This window comes from Lycium ferocissimum, chromosome 8, assembly GCF_029784015.1.
Source record: "Lycium ferocissimum isolate CSIRO_LF1 chromosome 8, AGI_CSIRO_Lferr_CH_V1, whole genome shotgun sequence".
Taxonomy (NCBI): domain Eukaryota; kingdom Viridiplantae; phylum Streptophyta; class Magnoliopsida; order Solanales; family Solanaceae; genus Lycium; species Lycium ferocissimum.
In genome coordinates this window covers 17,100,094-17,119,016 of record NC_081349.1, presented here as the reverse complement: position 1 = coordinate 17,119,016, position 18,923 = coordinate 17,100,094, and the positions used below count along the sequence as shown (strand labels likewise).

Sequence of the window (18,923 nt, the reverse complement as noted above, 5' to 3'; positions counted from 1 at the left end):
GGCAATATCAAGCCATGGCTGACTTGGGATGGGCAGAGGCTGAAGCAACCCTGGGGACAACACATTCTCAGTCTTCACCCTTTGGCATACATCACATTCAAAGAACCATTTTAATGATGTCCTCCTTCATTTTGGGCCAATAAAAAACTCCTTTAATTCTCCTGTAGGATACCATTTGGCCAGAATGGCCCCCAACTGGTGATTGATGTAAGGCCTCAAAGATTTTGTTCCTTAAGTTAGCACCCCTACCCACAAAGATTCTATTTTTGTACCTGATAACACCCTGTTGTAGAGTGCAGTGCATTTTGCTGCCAGGATTAATAATCAGCTCAGTCACCAGTTGGCTAGTAGTTGGATCATGTTCATAACTGCTAACCACCTCCTGCTTCCAAGTAGGTTCAGATGTAGTAAGAGCACTTAGGGAAAAATCCTTCACGTCCCTTCTAGATAGTGCATCAGCCACCCTGTTGTCAACTCCCTTCTTGTACTGCACCTTATAATCTAACCCCATTAGTTTGGCTAGCCCTTTCTATTGTAGTGCAGTTGTAACCTTCTGTTCCAGCAGGTATTTTAGGCTGTGGTGATCAGTTTTAATCACAAAATGAACACTTTGTAGGTAGTGCCCCTATCTTTCTACTGCAGCTAGCACTGCCATGTACTCCTTCTCATAAGTAGACAAACCCCAATGCTTGGGTGCTAAAGCCTTACTAAAGAATGCCAGCGGTCTGCCCTCTTGCATCAAAACTGCCCCCATCCTTTTGGAACAGGCATCAGTTTCCACCACAAAAGGTTTAGTAAAGTCAGCTAAAGCCAAAACAGGTGCACTTGACATGGCACCTTAAGCTTATTAAAGGCCTCTTCAGCTTCCGGGCCCCACTGATAGGAATTTTTCTTCAATAAATTTGTCAGTGGTTTGCTAATTATCCCATAGGACTGAATGAATCTCCTGTAGTAACTAGTTAAATACCCAGAAATCCCCTTAAGGACCTAATAGATTTAGGAATTGGCCATTCCACCATAGCAACAATCTTAGAGGGATCAGTTGCCACTCCTTCTCCCTTGATGATGTGCCCTAAGTATTCCACTTGAGGTTGGCAGAATGAGCACTTAGATCTTTTAGCAAATAATGTCTCTTTTCGCAGTACCTCTAGAACCTTTTGAAGGTACCAGGCGTGGGTTTGAATGTCAGGGCTGTATACTAGAATATCGTCAAAGAAGACTAGTACAAACTGCCTTAAATACTCTTGAAACACATGGTTCATTAAACTTTGGAAGGTAGCAGGTGCATTAGTCAACCCAAAAGGCATGACCTTAAACTCATAGTGACCTAAATGGGTTCTAAATGTTGTTTTATAGATGTCACCTTCATGCATCCTTATCTGGTGATACCCCGCCCTTAAATCAATTTTGGAAAACACGGATGAACCATGTAATTCATCCAATAGATCATCTACCAATGGTATAGGGAACTTGTCTTTGATAGTCATGCTGTTAAGTGCCCTATAGTCAATACAAAACCTCCAGCTCCCATCCTTTTTTTTGACCAGCAGAACAGGGGAAGAGAAGGGTGAGTGACTAGATTGAATTGTGCCACTGCTTAACATGTCCTTGATCTGCTTTTTAATCTCATATTTTTGATAAAAATTATATCTATAAGGCCTGATACTTACTGGTGTTGTGCCAGGCTTGAGGGGAATGAAATAGTCATGTTGTCTTTGAGGAGGTAAGGTGGTGGGTTCTTCGAAACACATCTGAATACTGAAGAAGTACCTCTTGGATGTTAGCAGGTAAATTCTCCTGTTTATCCCCTATTTCTTTTGCAGATATAATGAACAGTTGTCCCCAAATATCTTTCCTTTTTCTGATTAATTGTTTGATGTGGCTGCCCGACATGCTTTGGAGCACTGATTGATGGTAGATACCTTTCAACTCCACTCTCCTACCATTGTGTGTCACCTTTGCCTTGTAGGCTATAAAATCCAACAACACTGGATTGTGTGCTCTCATCCAATCTCCACCTAGAACCATATCAGACCCCACTAATCTAATCAGCCTAACGGAGTCTTCAAATTCCACCCCTTGAATCTTCCACTTCAACCTAGGGAATGAAAAGAGACTCATGAGTATCCCTCCATTAGCTACAATGACCCTCATGGGTCTATCTTCTTTTATTACACACCCAATTGCTTTAGCAATTTCCATGTCAAGGAAGCTGTGTGTGCTTCCTGAGTCAAGTAGTATAGTTAGGACCTGCTTTTTGGCTGTGCCATTAAGCCTAATGGTATTTAGTACTTCACACCCTGAGAGTGCATTAAGGCTGATAGCCTCTTCTATCACTTCCTCATTCAAATAGTTCTCCATGATGGGTGCATCTTCTGTTGTAAGCTCCATAGGCCCCATTTCTTCCTGTTCCATAGCAGCTGACATTGCATTTAATTGCTTATTTTGGCACTGGTGGCCTTGAAACCATTTGTCACCACACTTATAGCACAAATTGTGAGTCTTCTTTTGTACTGTCCCACCTGCACTAGGTTGTCCTTCCTTAGACCAATTCCCTGCTGGTCTGGTAGTGTTGGTGTTGTGATTGTCGCTGTAACTATAGGGCTGATTGTTCACTCTCATCCCACTCCATGGAGCTTTGTTCTTCTTATTCCACCCATTGATAACCTTCTCCTGATGTCTTGCCTTCTCCACAGCTTGAGCAAAGTTGTAAGGATTAAGCAACCTCACGGTATTCCTGATGTCATCCACCAGTCCTTCGATGAAGAACTCTAGAAAGAATTCCTCTGGTATGGTGGGATTTCTGATTAGGACCCAGGTTTTCAAGTCCTCAAATTTCTCCAAATACTCATTTACTGTTCCTGTTTGCTCTAACTTTTTAAATTCTCTCACCAAATTGAGCCTACTGTTATCTGCATCCTCGAATCTCCTGCATATCTCTTCACAAAATTCTTTCCAACTAACATTGCCTTTACTCACTTGGTAGGAGAAGAACCAGGCTTCTGCCTTGCCTGAGAGATGGAGCACTGCTGCCTCAAGTTTTTGGAAATTATCCTTGATGCCATTGTACTGAAAGTACCGGTCACTTTTCTCAACCAGGAGCATGGATCTACTCCCTCAAAGTATGGTATCTCAAACCTTGCCCCATGATGGTTCCTTCCCAACGGTGCTTCTGGTCGCTCCTGAGTTGAAGAGCGGTTACCAGTACCCTCTGAGCTATTCGAATCATCAAAATTTGCTTGTGGTGCACTCCCCAAGATCCCGTTCTGAGGAGGAATTAATTTCTCCATTATTAAGTCCAATTTCTTGTTAAGTTTATCAAATTTTGCATTCGAATCTGTAATGTGGGACTGTAACTGTGTATCTAGTTTTTTCATGCTTTCCTATGTAGTTTTCGATCGAGTCTCTGTAATCGTCATCTCGTCCAAGGAAAGTGCTCTGATACCAAGTTGTAATGTAATTCAATTGTGAATTCGTAATTTGCGGAACTGGAAAGGGAATTTTATTGATTTAGGGCAATTACAATTCTAACTACTACAATCAACGATCTACAGTAGTAACTAAGGTAAAGGAAGCGGAGTTGATGGATTCTTCACTTGTACTGAGCTAGAATTGCACCTGTAATGGTGAAATTAGGGTTAGAAGAGAGTAATTGGGGAAGAAGAAGAAGGATAGAGAGAGAATTAGAGAGAGAGGAAATTCAGTTATGAAATTACCAGATTTGCGTTGAATGCCACCGTCCGGTCAAATGTGTGCAATATATTCATGTAAGAATTAATCTCCACCGTTAGATCATATTTAAGTGGGTTAATCTTGGCCTTCAATGTAATCCACTAACTCCTTAATCTCTACCTTTCTTTTATCCACGTCTGCATTTCAGATCCTTCCACGTGTCTAACCCCTCCTACACTACACTTCCGCCTTTATTCTCCAATTTATTCCCCATTCCCAATTCAATGTAACCCTAGTATCCTTACAACGTCTGAGAGTTGATTAGTGTCCTTAAAGTGATAGTAATCTATGAAATGGAAAAGAGGTTAAAAGAATTTACCCAGGCATGGGATAAAGGGCAAGAGGAGCCGAGATCAGAGGCGGATGGAGCACTATAACCGGGGTTCAATTGAACACCAAACTTTTGATGCGGAGTATAAATTTATGTGTAAAAATTTATTAAATTACAATAAATTGTAGATATGAAACCATAACTTTAGAAATGTAATTGTTTGATGCTAAAAAATTTAAAATGTTGAACCCCTAGAGTTTAAATCCTATATCCGCCTCTGGCCAAGATGGGAAATAGAGCACCCTGAACCACCATGTAACATAATTTATGGTTTAAGAGTGAGCTATAACAGTACTGCTACGTACTAAATAAATAAATCTAACTTGCACATAAGTCAAAAATGCCATGATAGTGATGTAAGGAGGGAAGAATGCCCGAGCGCTCTTTTAAGTATGCTAATTGCTTATATTGACGCTCTCAAAGATCATTTTCCACTCAAAAAGGACTTGTTATTGTTCCTATCCCGTTGTAATATTATTCTACATATTCAAAGCTATGCCGGAATAATAGAAATTTGGTCGTTCTCTTTCTCTGTGCAATAATAATGGTAACAAAAAATAAGCATGAATAGGTTGAGGATGTGGGTAAGCAAATGCCGTATTTATTTATATGGACGGATAAAACACCGAAGAGCTATCCTCTAATTACTCCATACGTTTCTGAGATTCTTGGGTTTCTTATGTTCACTTGGTAAAATTGTTCACCTTCCCAGTTTGTTTCAGTCTTAATTTATAGTTTCGATCCTATTGATACTCATTTTCTGTGTAGGTGCTCAAATTGTTGCTGGGCTAACAGGTGCCCTACGTAGTGCAGAGGTATATCTTTGATTGACTATCTAAACAACTTACTGGAATAAAATTTCTGATGCAGTTCACTAAACTTGATGTCTTTGATATAATGGTACTTGGTACTGAGGTATATCTTTAATGGATATATTTATCCATATCTTGTGGTACAGTAATTGCGTTATCTATACTTGAAAAAAAAAAAAGCGGTAGACTTTGAGAAGCAATTGAAGCATGGTTTGAAGAATTCTGAAATTGTAAATTTTAGATGATATCTGAGCTTTAAATAGTTTTGAGGCACTTATTTAACGTACAGATGTTAGAGGTATTAAACATTTAATATTTGGGGAACTATGCTATGTGTACTACGTAGGCGATGTGAACTCTTCAAGAAAAGGCAGAATATGAAGAATCTAAGCAGCCTGAAGAACGTTTCATTGGAAAAACTAAGTTACTACATATTTAGTTCACTGCTTAACGAAATGAAACAGAAAAAAGATTTTGAAGGATGTCGGAAATACTTTCGAGAGTGAGAAGTCTTATTTTTGGTTCAAACCAAAGAATGTGAAAAACAAATGTTGATGTAAGACATACACGATGATCTTGCCGCATGAATTTTCTTAAGTTTTACATTTTCTTTTCTAATCTTCATATATTATTAAATCTGCATGTGAGAAGACATTGTGGCATTGTGTTCCCTTTGAATTCATCTATTGCTTATGAGTGGTTAGGTATATTATGGTCATAGTACTTCTTAGGACTATGTAAATAATTTTTCATCTACCTATTATTTTATAATATGTATCGTGTTGTTGGGCTTATTTGCTTTTTGAAGGTATTGTAAATCTTTGAAACTTCCCAACTCTGTTGTTTTCGGGATAGGGAAGACTCAGGCTCACTACCAAATTGGTGACTAAGCTGATATAGTTGAAGATTTAACATGATGTTTGAACAGTTTATGGAAACTTTTGGGCTTTAGCCTGTATAATTTTTAATGGCACAACTCACATGTCTTGGTAAGAATAGTAATTTAAACGTTGCGAGAGGTGATTATTTTCACTGCCTTTCTCTTGACGTTTCTCGAGGTACCATTTTTTACCATGGATCTTACTAATGTGATTGTTGCTTGCTAATATGACTTCGAAAGAAAATAAAGTTTTAGAGATTTGTTCAGTACTCTATAGTTTTTTTTTTTTTTTTTTTTACAATAAACGTATATGATAAGTCCATTTTGCATCTTTGTGATTTAGGTTCAAATTCTAGCAACATATGCTCTCTTAGAATATATACTTTTTTAGTATGTGATAGAGTTTTGTAGAATTTTGGTAAGATGCTAATCTGAGAAATGATGCAGTGATCAACCAATCACCAGCTTTGGTTGAGACACAGGCAGAGATAAGCAAACAAGTTTACCAAGGTTTGTTGTTTGATGATTACGTAATTTTGTATGTTGAATTTTCAGGCCAAGGTTTGCAGGCATGAAGGCCATGGCAATTGCACCTGCTTCCAATTCAAGAGGAAGAGAATGGAGTTCTAGAAGAAAATGAAATTTGTTATGAAGTTTTAGGAAGTTAGCTGAACAAATTATTTGTTTTCCTTTTGTGCTATAAAACAAGCTATTCACAAAGATTGTGTCTTTGTTGTATATAGTAAATAGTTCTAAGATTGGAGTCTGTCCTAATGTTAGTCCGTGCTGTGCAGGGATAACACCATGCTAAGGGGTGCCATGCAAATATTTTCATTACTTTTGAGTATGATCGTACCTATTTCAATATGGATCAGTTTGGCTGCTATTATCCACTTAAGGATGCGATGATGGAGATCAATGTTATTCAAAGGGCATAGAAAAGCCTATTTATTTTGTAATTTATGCTATTCATAACAGGAAAAGTTCAAACTCCCATTGCACAATTTATCATAGAACTAATTTCATAGTGACTAGATCATAAGTGTTGGGCCTGTGCTCACATCTAGTCTAGTCTCTTCTTAAATGAAGAGAGGGGAGAGGGTGGAAAAGAGAACTTTTTGTACCCATTTGATTCTGATTTTCATTTGGAAGGATGAGTATGACGATGAACTACACCTTTCATAGATGCTTGCAGTTAAGGTTCTTAACACATCAATCTTAAATCTTTAATTCTCAAAATTATTAAAAATAATGATTCAGTTAAGTTTTTAACATCCATTAGTTAGAGGGATCGATATTGCACGTATATGTTGATTGATGGTTAAATGTGCTTAGTCGAATTACATGAGGACCAAAACTGGAATAAATCTATAACACAGGAACTAAATCGCTATTTCCCACATTGGAAAACAAAAAGAAACCCTAGAATAAGAAAATTGTTCTTCCTCAACTTCTTAACACTTTTGTATGATTTAGGAGTTATCGAGCTACTCTTTCAATAATTTTAATGCCACAAAAAACGGGCTTAAAAAAAATCAAAAATTTAACTTAGTTGTATAAGCTTCAAGCAATTGAATGGTTGGAATTTAGTAATTTCAATATCTTGAATTCCGTAGCCTTTCTTTCTTTCAGTAGATTTTAATAGAATTCATATTATTTAAATACATAGTACAAAAGTTTATATTCATACTACTCTCTCAAAAGTTTATATTCATACTACTCTCTCCGTCTTAAATTATCTGTCACGCTTCTTAAAAAATACTTAAATCAGAAGATATTTGCCTACTTTACTCTTATTTATGTTTACTAAGTTATAATCTCTCTCGGTTAAATATTCAATTTATTTATGTATCATCTCTATTAATGAAAAAATCTACTAATAATAAAATGAAAATAATATTAATTAATTGCTTCTCAAATGTTAATAATATGAGACAACTATTTTTACTAACCAAAATGAGATAATTTGAGACAGAGTGAGCAGTAGGTGTGTACATGGATCGGTTCGGTTCGAATTTTTTAAACACCAAACCAAACCAATTGCGTCGGGTTTTTAAATTTATACACCAAACCAAACCAATAAAATTCGAATTTTTTGGAATAGTCTTGATACAAAACATGCAACTTTTACTTCAAATATTTCTTTACTCCTAGTAAGATACAACTATGTAATTAAGGTGTTTGATAAGAAAATAACACAAAATGTGAGAAGAGTGATGACATTGTATTAAAATATTCAACAAAAGGTAATAAATCGATTAAAATAAATATTGCTAATTAATAATCCATAAAGAAAATGACAATAATCTAAAAATACTAAGTCATGCTAACATAAGTACGGCTAATAAGTATTAATTACATGACAAGAAAAAAAAAACTTAAGTTGTGTCATTCCTAATGGTAAATTGAATTTTTTTTTGTTAGTATTAGTATTGAGTTGGTTTTAGTTTGGACTTTATATGAACGACTAACATCATAGGACATAAAACTTATTCACATTCAAAATTCTAAGTTCAAGCTTGAATAATATGATAATAGATAAAAAAACTACTAAAAAATTTAATATATATTTATAAATTACATTGCAAATAAATATTTTTATGTAAAAAATATTTTAAAAATTAAATACATATAATGTGGGGTTAATTTAATTTGGCTTAATTTTTTTTAGCTAAAGCCAAACTAACCAATTATGATCGAGTTTTTTATAACATCAAACTAAGTCAAACCAAATCACTAATTGAATTTTTTTCAATTTGACTCGATTTATGAGTTTGGCGCGGTTTATCGGTTTACTTCCTACACCCGTAGTAAGCAGTAATAGTGGGTGTTTATTACTTTTTGCCCTTTTCGACCGTTTGTTATTTATACAGTTATGGGTCGTTTGGTGCATGGTATAGGCTGAAATATCCCAGCATTAATTTTTTATACCATATTTGATAGGAGTTATAAATTTATCCTGGGATAAATTTATACCTCAAGATCAAATACGGTACAAAATGAAGCCTTATGCTATAGGTGGGATATCTTACTTATCCCACTTATGCTGGAATTATTTTATCTCATCTCTCAAATGGGATAAAATAATCCCAAGAAGTGGGATAAATTAGTCCGGGGATTATAATCCCGGGATAATTTTGGCTAACTACCAAACGGCCACTTAATGTATATACTAGAGCATTCCTTTCCATTTCCAGCGTCGACATCAAAACTGAAACCTTAAAGAAGAAGATTGTTATGTAATGGCGCCAAAGAAGGATAAATCTCCACCGTCGGATCCTAATGGAATATTTTGTGGTATGATTGTCTTCTTGATCCAAACAGGAGTTCAATCCAGACGGTTACAGGTTTCAACATACCTTAACTATCAACCACTTCTCTTCTCTTCAAACTTTCCTTTTTTCTTTATTTCTATTTGTTTCAAAATTACGCTCTATGTCTATTTTTTTAAAAATATTTACACCACGTAGCCCATATTTTGAGTTTGTTACCCAGTTTAGCCCCTATTTGTGCATAAGCACCTTTTATACATTAAGGGGTCGTTTGGTAGAAGGTATAAGCTGGGATATCCCAGCTTATACCTTCTTATCCCACTTATACTGGGATTATTTTATACATCCCACTTATACTGGGATTATTTTATACCATCTAAAAGATGGTATAAAATAACCCCAATAGATGGGATAAATTAGTCCCGGGATTATAATCCCGGGATAATTTCGACTATCTACCAAACGACCCCTAAGCGTAATGCTTTCCCAGGTATAGTGTTGTATAGTATTTTATATTAGGCTAAGTGGGGTGATATTTTATGTTGGGCTGTATATTCTTGAAAATTTCCCGTATTTTTTATTTATTGGGAAAATTACGCTCTAGGTCTACTAGGAGAAAATATTTACGCGTGTAGCCCATATTTTTTAGTTTGTTTCCCGGTTTAGCTCATCTTTGTGTATAAACACCTTTTATACACTTATACAAGGTTGTTGATACATTATGTATAATGCTTTCTCCCCAGGTATAATGTTGTATAATATTGTATATTGGGCTACGTGGCGTAATTTTCTTAAAAAGTTGTATATTTTTTAAAATATTACGCTCTATGTCTACTGGGAGAAAATATGTACACCCGTAGAACATACTTTGAGTTTGTTACCGGGTTTAGCCCATATTTGTGTATAAACACCTTTTATACACTTTTATACAAGCTTGATACATTATGTATAATGCTTTCCCCGTAGGTATAATGTTGTATAGTTTTGTATATTGGGCTACATATGTTGGGCTGTATATTTTTTAAGATTCCCCCCCCCCCCCCCCTTTTTTTTTTTTTTTTAATTGTTTGAATATTTCTTTTTGTTGTAGATATGGAAGCAGAAATTGGTGCAAATGGGGGCTAAAATAGAGGATCGGTTTACCAAAAATGTTACTCATGTTTTTGCAATGGATGCAAATTCGCTTCTTCAGAAACTTGATAAAGAACGTCTGATTCGCTCCAAAGCTGTGAGCTTTATTGACTCTTATGCTATGTGGACTCTTTAAATTGAGACTTTCAATGTTGGTTTTGGGTTATATGGTTAAACGGGTCTACTAGGAGATTTTTTAGTTTGTTTGGACTTTGGAGCTATGTTACTCGGACTCTTCACAAATATCGACGGGTGCGTGTCGGATCCTCCAAAAGTAGTGTATTTTTGGAGGATCCGACATGGGTGCGGCAGCATTTTTGGAGAGTCCGAGCAACTTAGGTTTGGAGCATTACAAAAAAGAATAAATGTGTCCAAATGGAACCGGAATTGATATTTGTGGATTCATATAGCCATTCAAGCTAGTCCCGGTTTGATCAGTTGTAGTTATAGCAGTAGCAGCAGTAGTAGTAGTTGTTGTTGTTGTTGTGTTGAATTTGTGTTAGTAATTTTCCATAAAATGGATATTAAGGATTCATATAATCACACACAACTAGTTTGGGACTGAAGTGTACTAGTAGTAGTAGATGTTGTTGTTATAGTTGAATTTGTGTTAGTTATATTTCATAAAATTGATATTGAGTGTTCCTATAACCACACACAACTAGTTTGGGATTGAGGTGTACTAGTAGTAGTTGTTGATTTAGTTAAATTAGTCTTAGTATTCCTTCGTTATGACTTCTATGAGTCGTATTTTAAAACTTTCAAATCTTTGACCTGCACCTACGGTTAAGATGGAGGTGTTAGGTGAGATACCATTGAAGTGATTATCTATAACGAAGAGAAATCATTTTAGAATTTCTGGTGATAGGCAGTTCCACTTTGCTAGTAAGATGTGCAGTTCCATCTGTGAATATGCCTTCCTCTGTCGGTCAGTTGGATTCTAGTTTATCATTATTCTTGATTCACTGACTTCGTTCGTTCTTCAAATGTCAATGTTTTCCACATATAGGGTTCTGTTTGTCAGACTTATGATCTTGCTTGCTGCTGTCGTTCTTGTCCTGCTGCATTAAAGTATTAATCTTTTGAACAAGTTGCTTAAGGTGATATTTTGTTATATCAGGACAATTGAGGATTCTTAAGTTCCTCTACATTACTGCTAACCTTTTAGGAGCGGCTTGTGATTTTCGTATATCTAAGAATTTCTGAAATCCTTTCGGATTTGGGCCTCGGTGACCTGAATATGTTGTTTTACACAAAATGTCCAAATTGTCTGTTTCGCCAGATGATGCATTCAAATGATTGATCCAAAATATGCTTTTTTCTAACTACCTTGGTGATTTTTTTTTGGGGATTTCTACAGAAACTTCTCGCTTATCAGTGGCTAGAGGACAGCTTGATAGATGGACAAAAAGCATCTGAGGATCCGTATGTCTTGTCCCTGCAATCGGAAGGAGGAGACTCCCTTAGTCCTAAAGCTGATAATGATGGTCATTCTAATAGCAGCGGAGTTACACTAAAGAAAAGTCGAATCTCTGCTGAAGATGCCAAGAATTCAAGCCCAAGACACATGAATGACACTAAAGACCTTGCTGTAGATGATTCACGAGATACTAAAAGTGCCTCTTTACCCGCATCACGTTCTTCAAGCCCAGAAATGGCAAGTCCTGAGGCCATTGATTCTCATAATAAGCCTGTAAGTTCCTGTTCAGCAGCAAATTTCCCTTGCTCAATCCTTCCTCCGTCCCAATTTGTGCGAAGGTGTTTGACTGGGCACAAAGTTTAAGAAAGAAAGGAATACTTTTGAAACTTGTGGTCTAAAATAAGCTATAGATTTTTGTATGGCTATAAATCATCTCATTAAGGGTAAAATGAATATTTTAAAGCTAAATTGTTACTAAATATAAAAAGATGTCATCCTTGCTGGGACTGACTAAAAAAGAAAGAGTGTCACATAAATTGGGACGGAGGGAGTCTGTTTTTCTGAGCCAGAGGTACATGTGTTACCATCTGGAGGATTCTCACCTGATTCCTCTATGTTTCTACCATTCTTTGACCAGGTTGAAACACCAGACTCATCTTCACTATATAAGCCTCCAGATTTAAACCGAAATATCACTCAGATATTTGGGAAGCTTATCAACATATATAGAGGTAGAGTACTTTTTCATATGATCTATTTTTGTAGCTTCTCTCTTGTGAATGCCTTTGACTTAGAAGTTTGAGCTTTCAAAGTAAGATATGATGACTGATAGTTGATTATAGCACTGGGTGATGACCGGAGATCATTCAGCTATTATAAAGCTATAGCAGTTATTGAAAAATTGCCATTTAAAATTGAGAGCGTGGACCAGGTTAAGCACCTACCTTCTATTGGAAAGTCGATGCAAGATCATGTAAGTGAATTCCTCTATTTAAAGCTTTACTAGAAAGTTATTTATTTCACACCATTTCAGGTTGATTTTTACTTGAATGAGGTTAACAGAGGTTGGCTTCTAGCTATTGGAACCTTGTGTGGTGAATGAGATTGATACGACAAGCAGAACCAATTATCCATTAAATCACTTTCTTGGATTTTTATCTCCAGGCCATGATACCTTGGCCTGCAGTTTACAGTTAAAGCTACCAGATAAGAGAATAGTGTTTTTTGACTGCAGATTCAGGAGATAGTGACAACGGGGAAGCTGTCGAAATTGGAACACTTTGAGAAGGATGAAAAGGTGATGTTATGGGGATCTTTCTGGTCAGAAGCTCTCAATATGTTATCAGTAGCTCAGGGCACTAGTTAATAATCATTATGAGATGTGTACCTGATTTGCATTTTTGTAGTGAACTGTGAAGACGCAATCTGTCAATCATCTCTGAATTTGCTCTATTTTTTGTGTGTGTGTGTGTGTATGTGTTTGTGTGTTTACGTGTTGCTCCTACATATTATTGGACTCTGGCTCAATAATCAATCTTTGCCAACATGTTGACAGAAGTCAAAAGCTTTCAAAATCCTGCTATTATGGTTCATTTTTTCTCTCTGTATCCTTGTGCTGATTTACATATGGAAGGAATTGAACTGGACACTGTTTAGTATTCTAGGAGTATTTAATATAGGGAAGAAAAAAATAGCATAAGCTTCATTTGCATTCAGACATTTTGTTTGGCTATTCTAAAGTAATTTGAGCTGAAGAGCTAATTTTTACCATAAGTCATTTTATTTATGGTTGCCAAACCTGCATTATGCTGCTCTCTGGAAAGCTTATTGGCTTAATTTCCCTGTAGTGAGAGTTTAACCTAGGTGTTGCAAGTTTTTGTCTGTATAATTTTTTGGAGCACATTCAAGTGCTTTATAACTTTCATTAGGAAAATGGATATGACTTATGATATTGAAGAGATTATTTCAGCTCTAACCTGCCTGTGTCAGGCCCGGTTGCCTAAACTCAGAGGTTCCGGAGCTTAGTTGCAACAAAACCTCCCTTCTTCTGATCCTTAGTCTATTTCCGTGAAGTTTACAAAGTATCTCTAGAGTAACCTGAACTAAGCAAGCAAAAAACCGGTTCCCTTTTTCTAACCTTATCATGATTTTACAGGTAAAAACAATCAGCTTATTTGGAGAGGTTTGGGGTATTGGTCCAGCCACTGCTCTAAAACTTTATGAGAAAGGACACCGAACTCTTGATGACCTTAGAAATGAGGAGTCATTGACTCATTCTCAAAGGTTGGGGTTGAAATATTTTGATGACATCCAAACCAGGATTCCACGGCATGAGGTAGCCTATTATGCTTTGCAGTTTTATCAATCATAACTACTTACTGGTTTTTCTAAACAGTGATGATTGATTATGTAGGTTGAAGAGATGGAACGTATGCTACAGAAAGCTGGAGAGGAAATTTTGCCCGGTGTAAGGCTTTTGTCCATTGCTTGTTAAATGTTACTTTCATGTATATTAGGCCCTTCTCCTACTCCCTTTGACGTACGTGTTATTGTACCAATTTCTGGAAATCTCTCATTCCAGTCTTGAAGTGCAAAAGAATGCTTGTAGGCTTGAGATATTGAGAATAAATGGAATTGGAGGGCCTATAGACATGGTCCCATTTGCAAAAAGATTATCGATGCTGGTCAAACTAATAAGCAATGATCGATAAATTTTTCTGAAGATATATATACACACTACTATTTAGATCTTATTCTGCATTTTCAGCATGGAAAATAACTCAAATTTAAATGTATATCCATTTCTTAAGGGGAAAAATAAAAACAGTGAACTGCTTTGCTTTCAATTTTGGGAAATTCAGTCATTTTGGTTTGACTCTCTTATTAAGATAATTGAATATTATTATTGTGGTCTTAAGTCTGGTTACTTTGGTCTATATGGTTATGAATTTGTTGAACATGGCTACAAGAAGTTAGAATTATAATAATCAGGTGTGCTTTAGGTAGAATCAGTACATGTAAGTTCTGCAGCAACTCCAGTTTATCTTTGTCGGTTAATATTCTTACTCATTTGTTTGTTAAGAAATCTCAAGAACTATCGGCATTGTCTTTTACTTGCCGAATCTTACACTAATCTGTTCAAGCTAGAAACTTTGTTTACCTGCTCCTTTAAGGTATCAGAACAAGAACTGCCAAACTTTAGTTTCACTGTAAAACATGCAACCTTTATATAATGAATCCCATGCTTCAGGTGATTGTTGTGTGTGGAGGATCATATAGACGTGGAAAGGCTTCTTGTGGTGATATGGACATTGTTATTACTCATCCTGATGGAAAAAGGTGAGGCTCACTCGTGGCTGATCTCGTAGAAGGCCTTCCATTTTAGCTGGCTGATTTCAAGTGTCTGCTGGTTTTACTTCTTGTTGGGATATACATATTGCATAGAGTTTTTTTATGTAGTTAACTTTTCTCTATGAATCCAAAGGTAGTTTGACAGATAATTTTACAGGAACACCAAACCACTGACTTTGATTCCTTTCCTGATAAATTATAGAGAAAACCTGAAACTTCGTACTCATAGTAAAGATGAAATAAATTTTCAATATGATGTTGTAGTATAGAAAAATATATGTTTTGCGGAAATTGCTGGTGCGCTATGATGTTTATGCCTTCTATATTTAGATGTTCAAATATCTGCAGCGTTCTTACCTGTCCTACGTGAGATTTCATTTGATCAGAAACCAGAATCCAGTCCATGTTTCTTTTCACAATTATTCCATTAAAACTTACCTGAAATAGGATTGAAGTTCTTCCAGTGCTTGGTGGCTCTTTTCCACCTTTTAAATTTTCTCCATTTGTTCTTTTATATTCCATTTGTAGTTGTCTCTGCTTGGTCCGCTTGCGGATTACCTGTGATATTTGTGCTTAGATCGTAAATTTTGTTATAAATCTCTTTCTCATGATAATTTCATTTCAGATATGTAATTGAAATATTTGTTCTTTCAGTCATATAGGCTTTCTTCCCAAGTTTGTAAAGCATCTTAAGGACATGAAGTTTTTGAGAGAAGATTTAGTCTTCAGTGTTCATAGCACAGAGGTGACTACTTATTTTCAGTTTACAAATATCCTCTTCACATTTCTTTACTAGTCACGTTTTATGCGACCTTTCATTTTGAGCTTTTATGTTTTCTTGGACTGGAGCTTCTAAACTTCCAATATCTCCTTTGTTTAATCTCCCTTCATTAAAGTTCAGGCGTCTACTTAGGTGCACTCGAACAGTCTATTTTGTTCTCTTTTCATTGAGGAGTAAACAATATTAACTCCACTTCTATGGGTGACCTCGTCAATCCAAATCTTGGATCATATACCTTGTCAATCCAAAGTTTGGTGTCATGTTTCTTCTTTTGTGCCTTTCTGTTGTCACAGTGGTATCTCTGAGCTGACTCCAATCTTTTAGATCTTATTACTATCTAGATTGTAGGCGATGTTCAGGAATTTGACACAGAATGTAATGTGATTTCACTTATTTGCTTTGTTCATTCGACAGACACAATATTCAAAGTGTGTTTTCTGTTCAGACAATTTTGTGGGTTCATGGCTTTAGTTTTCATGGAGTTCTCTATGAAATAAAAATTAATTCTAATAGATTTCTTTTTCATTTTATTGATTGAAGGTCAAACTAAACTAAATCTTTTTCTAGTCAACTGCCAAACTTAAGTAATGTTTCATGTGGTCACAGGGTACAGATTCAGGAGTTGACACATATTTTGGTCTCTGCACCTATCCTGGTCGAGAATTGCGACATCGTATTGACTTTAAGGTAATACTGATGAGATGTCATTTGTTTTGGCAAGTAATGATCTTCATTCTTCAGATATATGATGTTTACAGATATAGTGGTCATTTCAGTTGAAGACTAGTACGAGAATTGCATATCATCATTGCAAAATATTTTTGGTATTTTACAGATGTAGTGGTACAATCCCATTGATGACAAGTATGAGGAGTTAATATCCTCCTTCCAGAATTGTCGTCAATCATTTTTCCAAAAAATGATGCCAAAAAGATGTCTATGATATATGCGTTGCATTATCACTGTCTTTGTTCATTCTCAAGAAAAAACTGAAAATAATCAGGATAGCTTAGAATGAGAATAGCTTTTGCCTCATATTGGTGTAAGTCCTATTAACTGTTGACAATGTGTCATACATTATGTGTAAGATCTGGATCTACTGTTGTTCATTCATTGCTGTTGGAAATAACATGCATCAAAGATGATACTTCTTATACGTAAAAGTTGAAGCCTCTTGACTTTTCTGTTAGGTGTATCCAAGGGATATATATGCATTTGGACTGATAGCATGGACTGGAAATGACGTCTTGAATAGAAGGTACGCCTCTTTTACTTGCTTCCCAGCTATAGCAGGTGTTCTTTTTTGCCACTTCTCTATAATCTAATTCATCTTCCAATTTCTTTTACAGGCTTAGACTATTAGCAGAATCCAAGGGTTTCCTTTTAGATGATACAGGGCTATTTCCAGCTACTCATGGTTCTGGTGGAAAACGGGTATATAGTTTGTTTTGATGGCTGTGCAAGATATGTTTCACTTTGTTCCTGCCTTTCTTTTCTCCATTTTCATGTTGGTGTAATTCGGCGTCTACTTCACAGACTAAAGGTTGTGCAAGCTTGAAGTTTGATACCGAGAAGGAAGTGTTTGAATTCCTTGGATTTCCCGCGCTGGAGCCAAATGAAAGGAATTTGTGAGCATCCCTAAGAAAGACTTGGATCCTGAGCTGTGCCACTTTTGCTAACTTTTTGCAGGACTTAGGAACCGGGAAAATTTGATCAAGCTGATATTTTGACTTCCGTGTCTCAATTGTATGGAACAAAATGTATGAGACGAAAACAGTTATTACTATGTATATAGGTGTATTTAAGGGCATGTATATATGTAAAATAGTTACTACTTTGGAGCCAATGCACTTCTTTCTTTTTCTAACTCTAGTTGAAAGAGTTTGCTTTCTTTTTGCTCTCTCCTTTATTTGTTTGTGCCTTTAATTATATCAACTTTTTCTCATATAATCCTTTTGGACAATCAGAAAAAAATTAAAAAAAAGGAGAGAGGTGTACCCTTGTAATCCCTTGTTGTAGTCAAGGTCGTCAAGGTCAAACCATGGGTTTTGGAAATAGAAAAACATAGGAGTGAGGAAAACACTGGAAAAAGAAAAGGGAAGAGAATCCCTGAATAAAAGGAACATATTTTGGTGAATAAGATAGAGAAAAAGACATAAATGGTCCCTTAACTACGAGAGTAGGTTCAGAATAATTCCTTAACTATGCACTTAACAGTTTTGGTCTTTTAAGTTTGTCACGATTTAACAAAATTGGCCCAGGTTGGTTAAAAATAGTCCCTTAAGTATGAACTTAACAGTTTTGGTCCTTTAAGTTTGACACTTTTTGTCTCGACAAAATATTCATCGAATTTTGTTTGTTAGATTTGAGTAGAACTATGTAAAAGGAAAAAAAAATAGCTAGAAATCACATTTAGAGGTACATATTATTAAAAAAAAAAAGGCGAAATACCTCGGGACAAAATCGACGAACATCAGTAGGTTATAGGAAAAAATCAAGAAAAAAGCTACAGACTTGATAATGTTAGAAAATAGTGTCTTGGAATACAAAGATCGACGGACTCTGTCGATTAAAACCGAGGGAGTCCATCAGCTAAGTAAAATGCACTATAGTCCATCGATTAACTTTTGGCAAACTTAAAGGGCCAAAACTGTTAAGCGCATACTTAAAGGACTATTTTTAACCAACTCTCATAGTTAAGGGATCATTTTTGTTAACTGTGACAAACTTAAAGGACCAAAATTGTTAAATGCATACTTAAGGGACTATTTTGAACCTACTCTTATAGTTAAAGGGACCATTTATGTCCTTTTCTCGAATAAGATAGTACTACGTATACTAAATATAGATTGGAATGCTTTTTTTGTTCATTTGCTTCCAAAAAGTAGGGAAAATGTTAAAGGAAAGAATTAATCAATAGAGAGGGGAAAATGTCAGAAATAAATCCCAGTTTTAGTCCACCAATTTAAGTCAAGTATTGAGTTATTCAAAAAATGTGTGCTTCGATGTAGCAGTTTTCTGTTATTGGTGAAAAACAGAGTACATAATTTCAAAATTTTAAAAAGCGTGGCAAGCAAAATAATGAATACTATAGTATTTATTTTAAATGACAATTTGTAACTTGGCATTATCCTTTTTATTTTGTTTGTTTTATACAGTGTACTCCCTCCATTTCAGTTTATGTGACACTCTTTTATTTTTGATGGGGAAAAA

General features: G+C 35.7%; 2 protein-coding genes across 2 annotated transcripts; one reads left to right on the top strand and one right to left on the bottom strand.

Annotated features, from left to right (window-relative positions):
- Window positions 1–959: 959 nt before the first annotated feature.
- LOC132066077 (uncharacterized) lies at window positions 960–3,290 on the bottom strand. The gene is made up of 3 exons (XM_059459466.1): window positions 2,980–3,290; window positions 1,771–2,929; window positions 960–1,613 (listed from the first exon to the last, which is right to left on the bottom strand). The coding sequence occupies exons 1-3, from the start codon at window positions 3,288–3,290 to the stop codon at window positions 960–962; spliced, it is 2,124 nt and encodes a 707-aa protein (XP_059315449.1).
- A 5,642-nt stretch (window positions 3,291–8,932) lies between these two features.
- LOC132067395 (DNA polymerase lambda) lies at window positions 8,933–17,574 on the top strand. Its single transcript, XM_059460611.1, has 14 exons — window positions 8,933–9,102; window positions 10,118–10,255; window positions 11,519–11,851; window positions 12,216–12,309; window positions 12,421–12,551; window positions 12,813–12,875; window positions 13,734–13,913; window positions 13,992–14,045; window positions 14,829–14,917; window positions 15,584–15,674; window positions 16,317–16,397; window positions 16,901–16,968; window positions 17,060–17,144; window positions 17,247–17,574. Exons 1-14 carry the CDS (start codon window positions 8,998–9,000, stop codon window positions 17,340–17,342), a joined length of 1,608 nt encoding a protein of 535 aa, XP_059316594.1. The 5' UTR covers window positions 8,933–8,997; the 3' UTR covers window positions 17,343–17,574.
- Window positions 17,575–18,923: the final 1,349 nt, after the last annotated feature.

Coding starts and splice junctions, on each gene's coding strand:
- LOC132066077 (XM_059459466.1), bottom strand. CDS start 3,290: ATGGAGAAATTAATTCCTCCTCAGAACGGGATCTTGGGGAGTGCACCA. Junction 2,930..2,979: donor CCTGGTTCTTCTCCTACCAA/GTGAGTAAAGGC, acceptor AGAGATATGCAG/GAGATTCGAGGATGCAGATA. Junction 1,614..1,770: donor TACCTGCTAACATCCAAGAG/GTACTTCTTCAG, acceptor ATTAAAAAGCAG/ATCAAGGACATGTTAAGCAG.
- LOC132067395 (XM_059460611.1), top strand. CDS start 8,998: ATGGCGCCAAAGAAGGATAAATCTCCACCGTCGGATCCTAATGGAATA. Junction 10,256..11,518: donor GTCTGATTCGCTCCAAAGCT/GTGAGCTTTATT, acceptor GGATTTCTACAG/AAACTTCTCGCTTATCAGTG. Junction 12,876..13,733: donor ACTTTGAGAAGGATGAAAAG/GTGATGTTATGG, acceptor ATGATTTTACAG/GTAAAAACAATCAGCTTATT.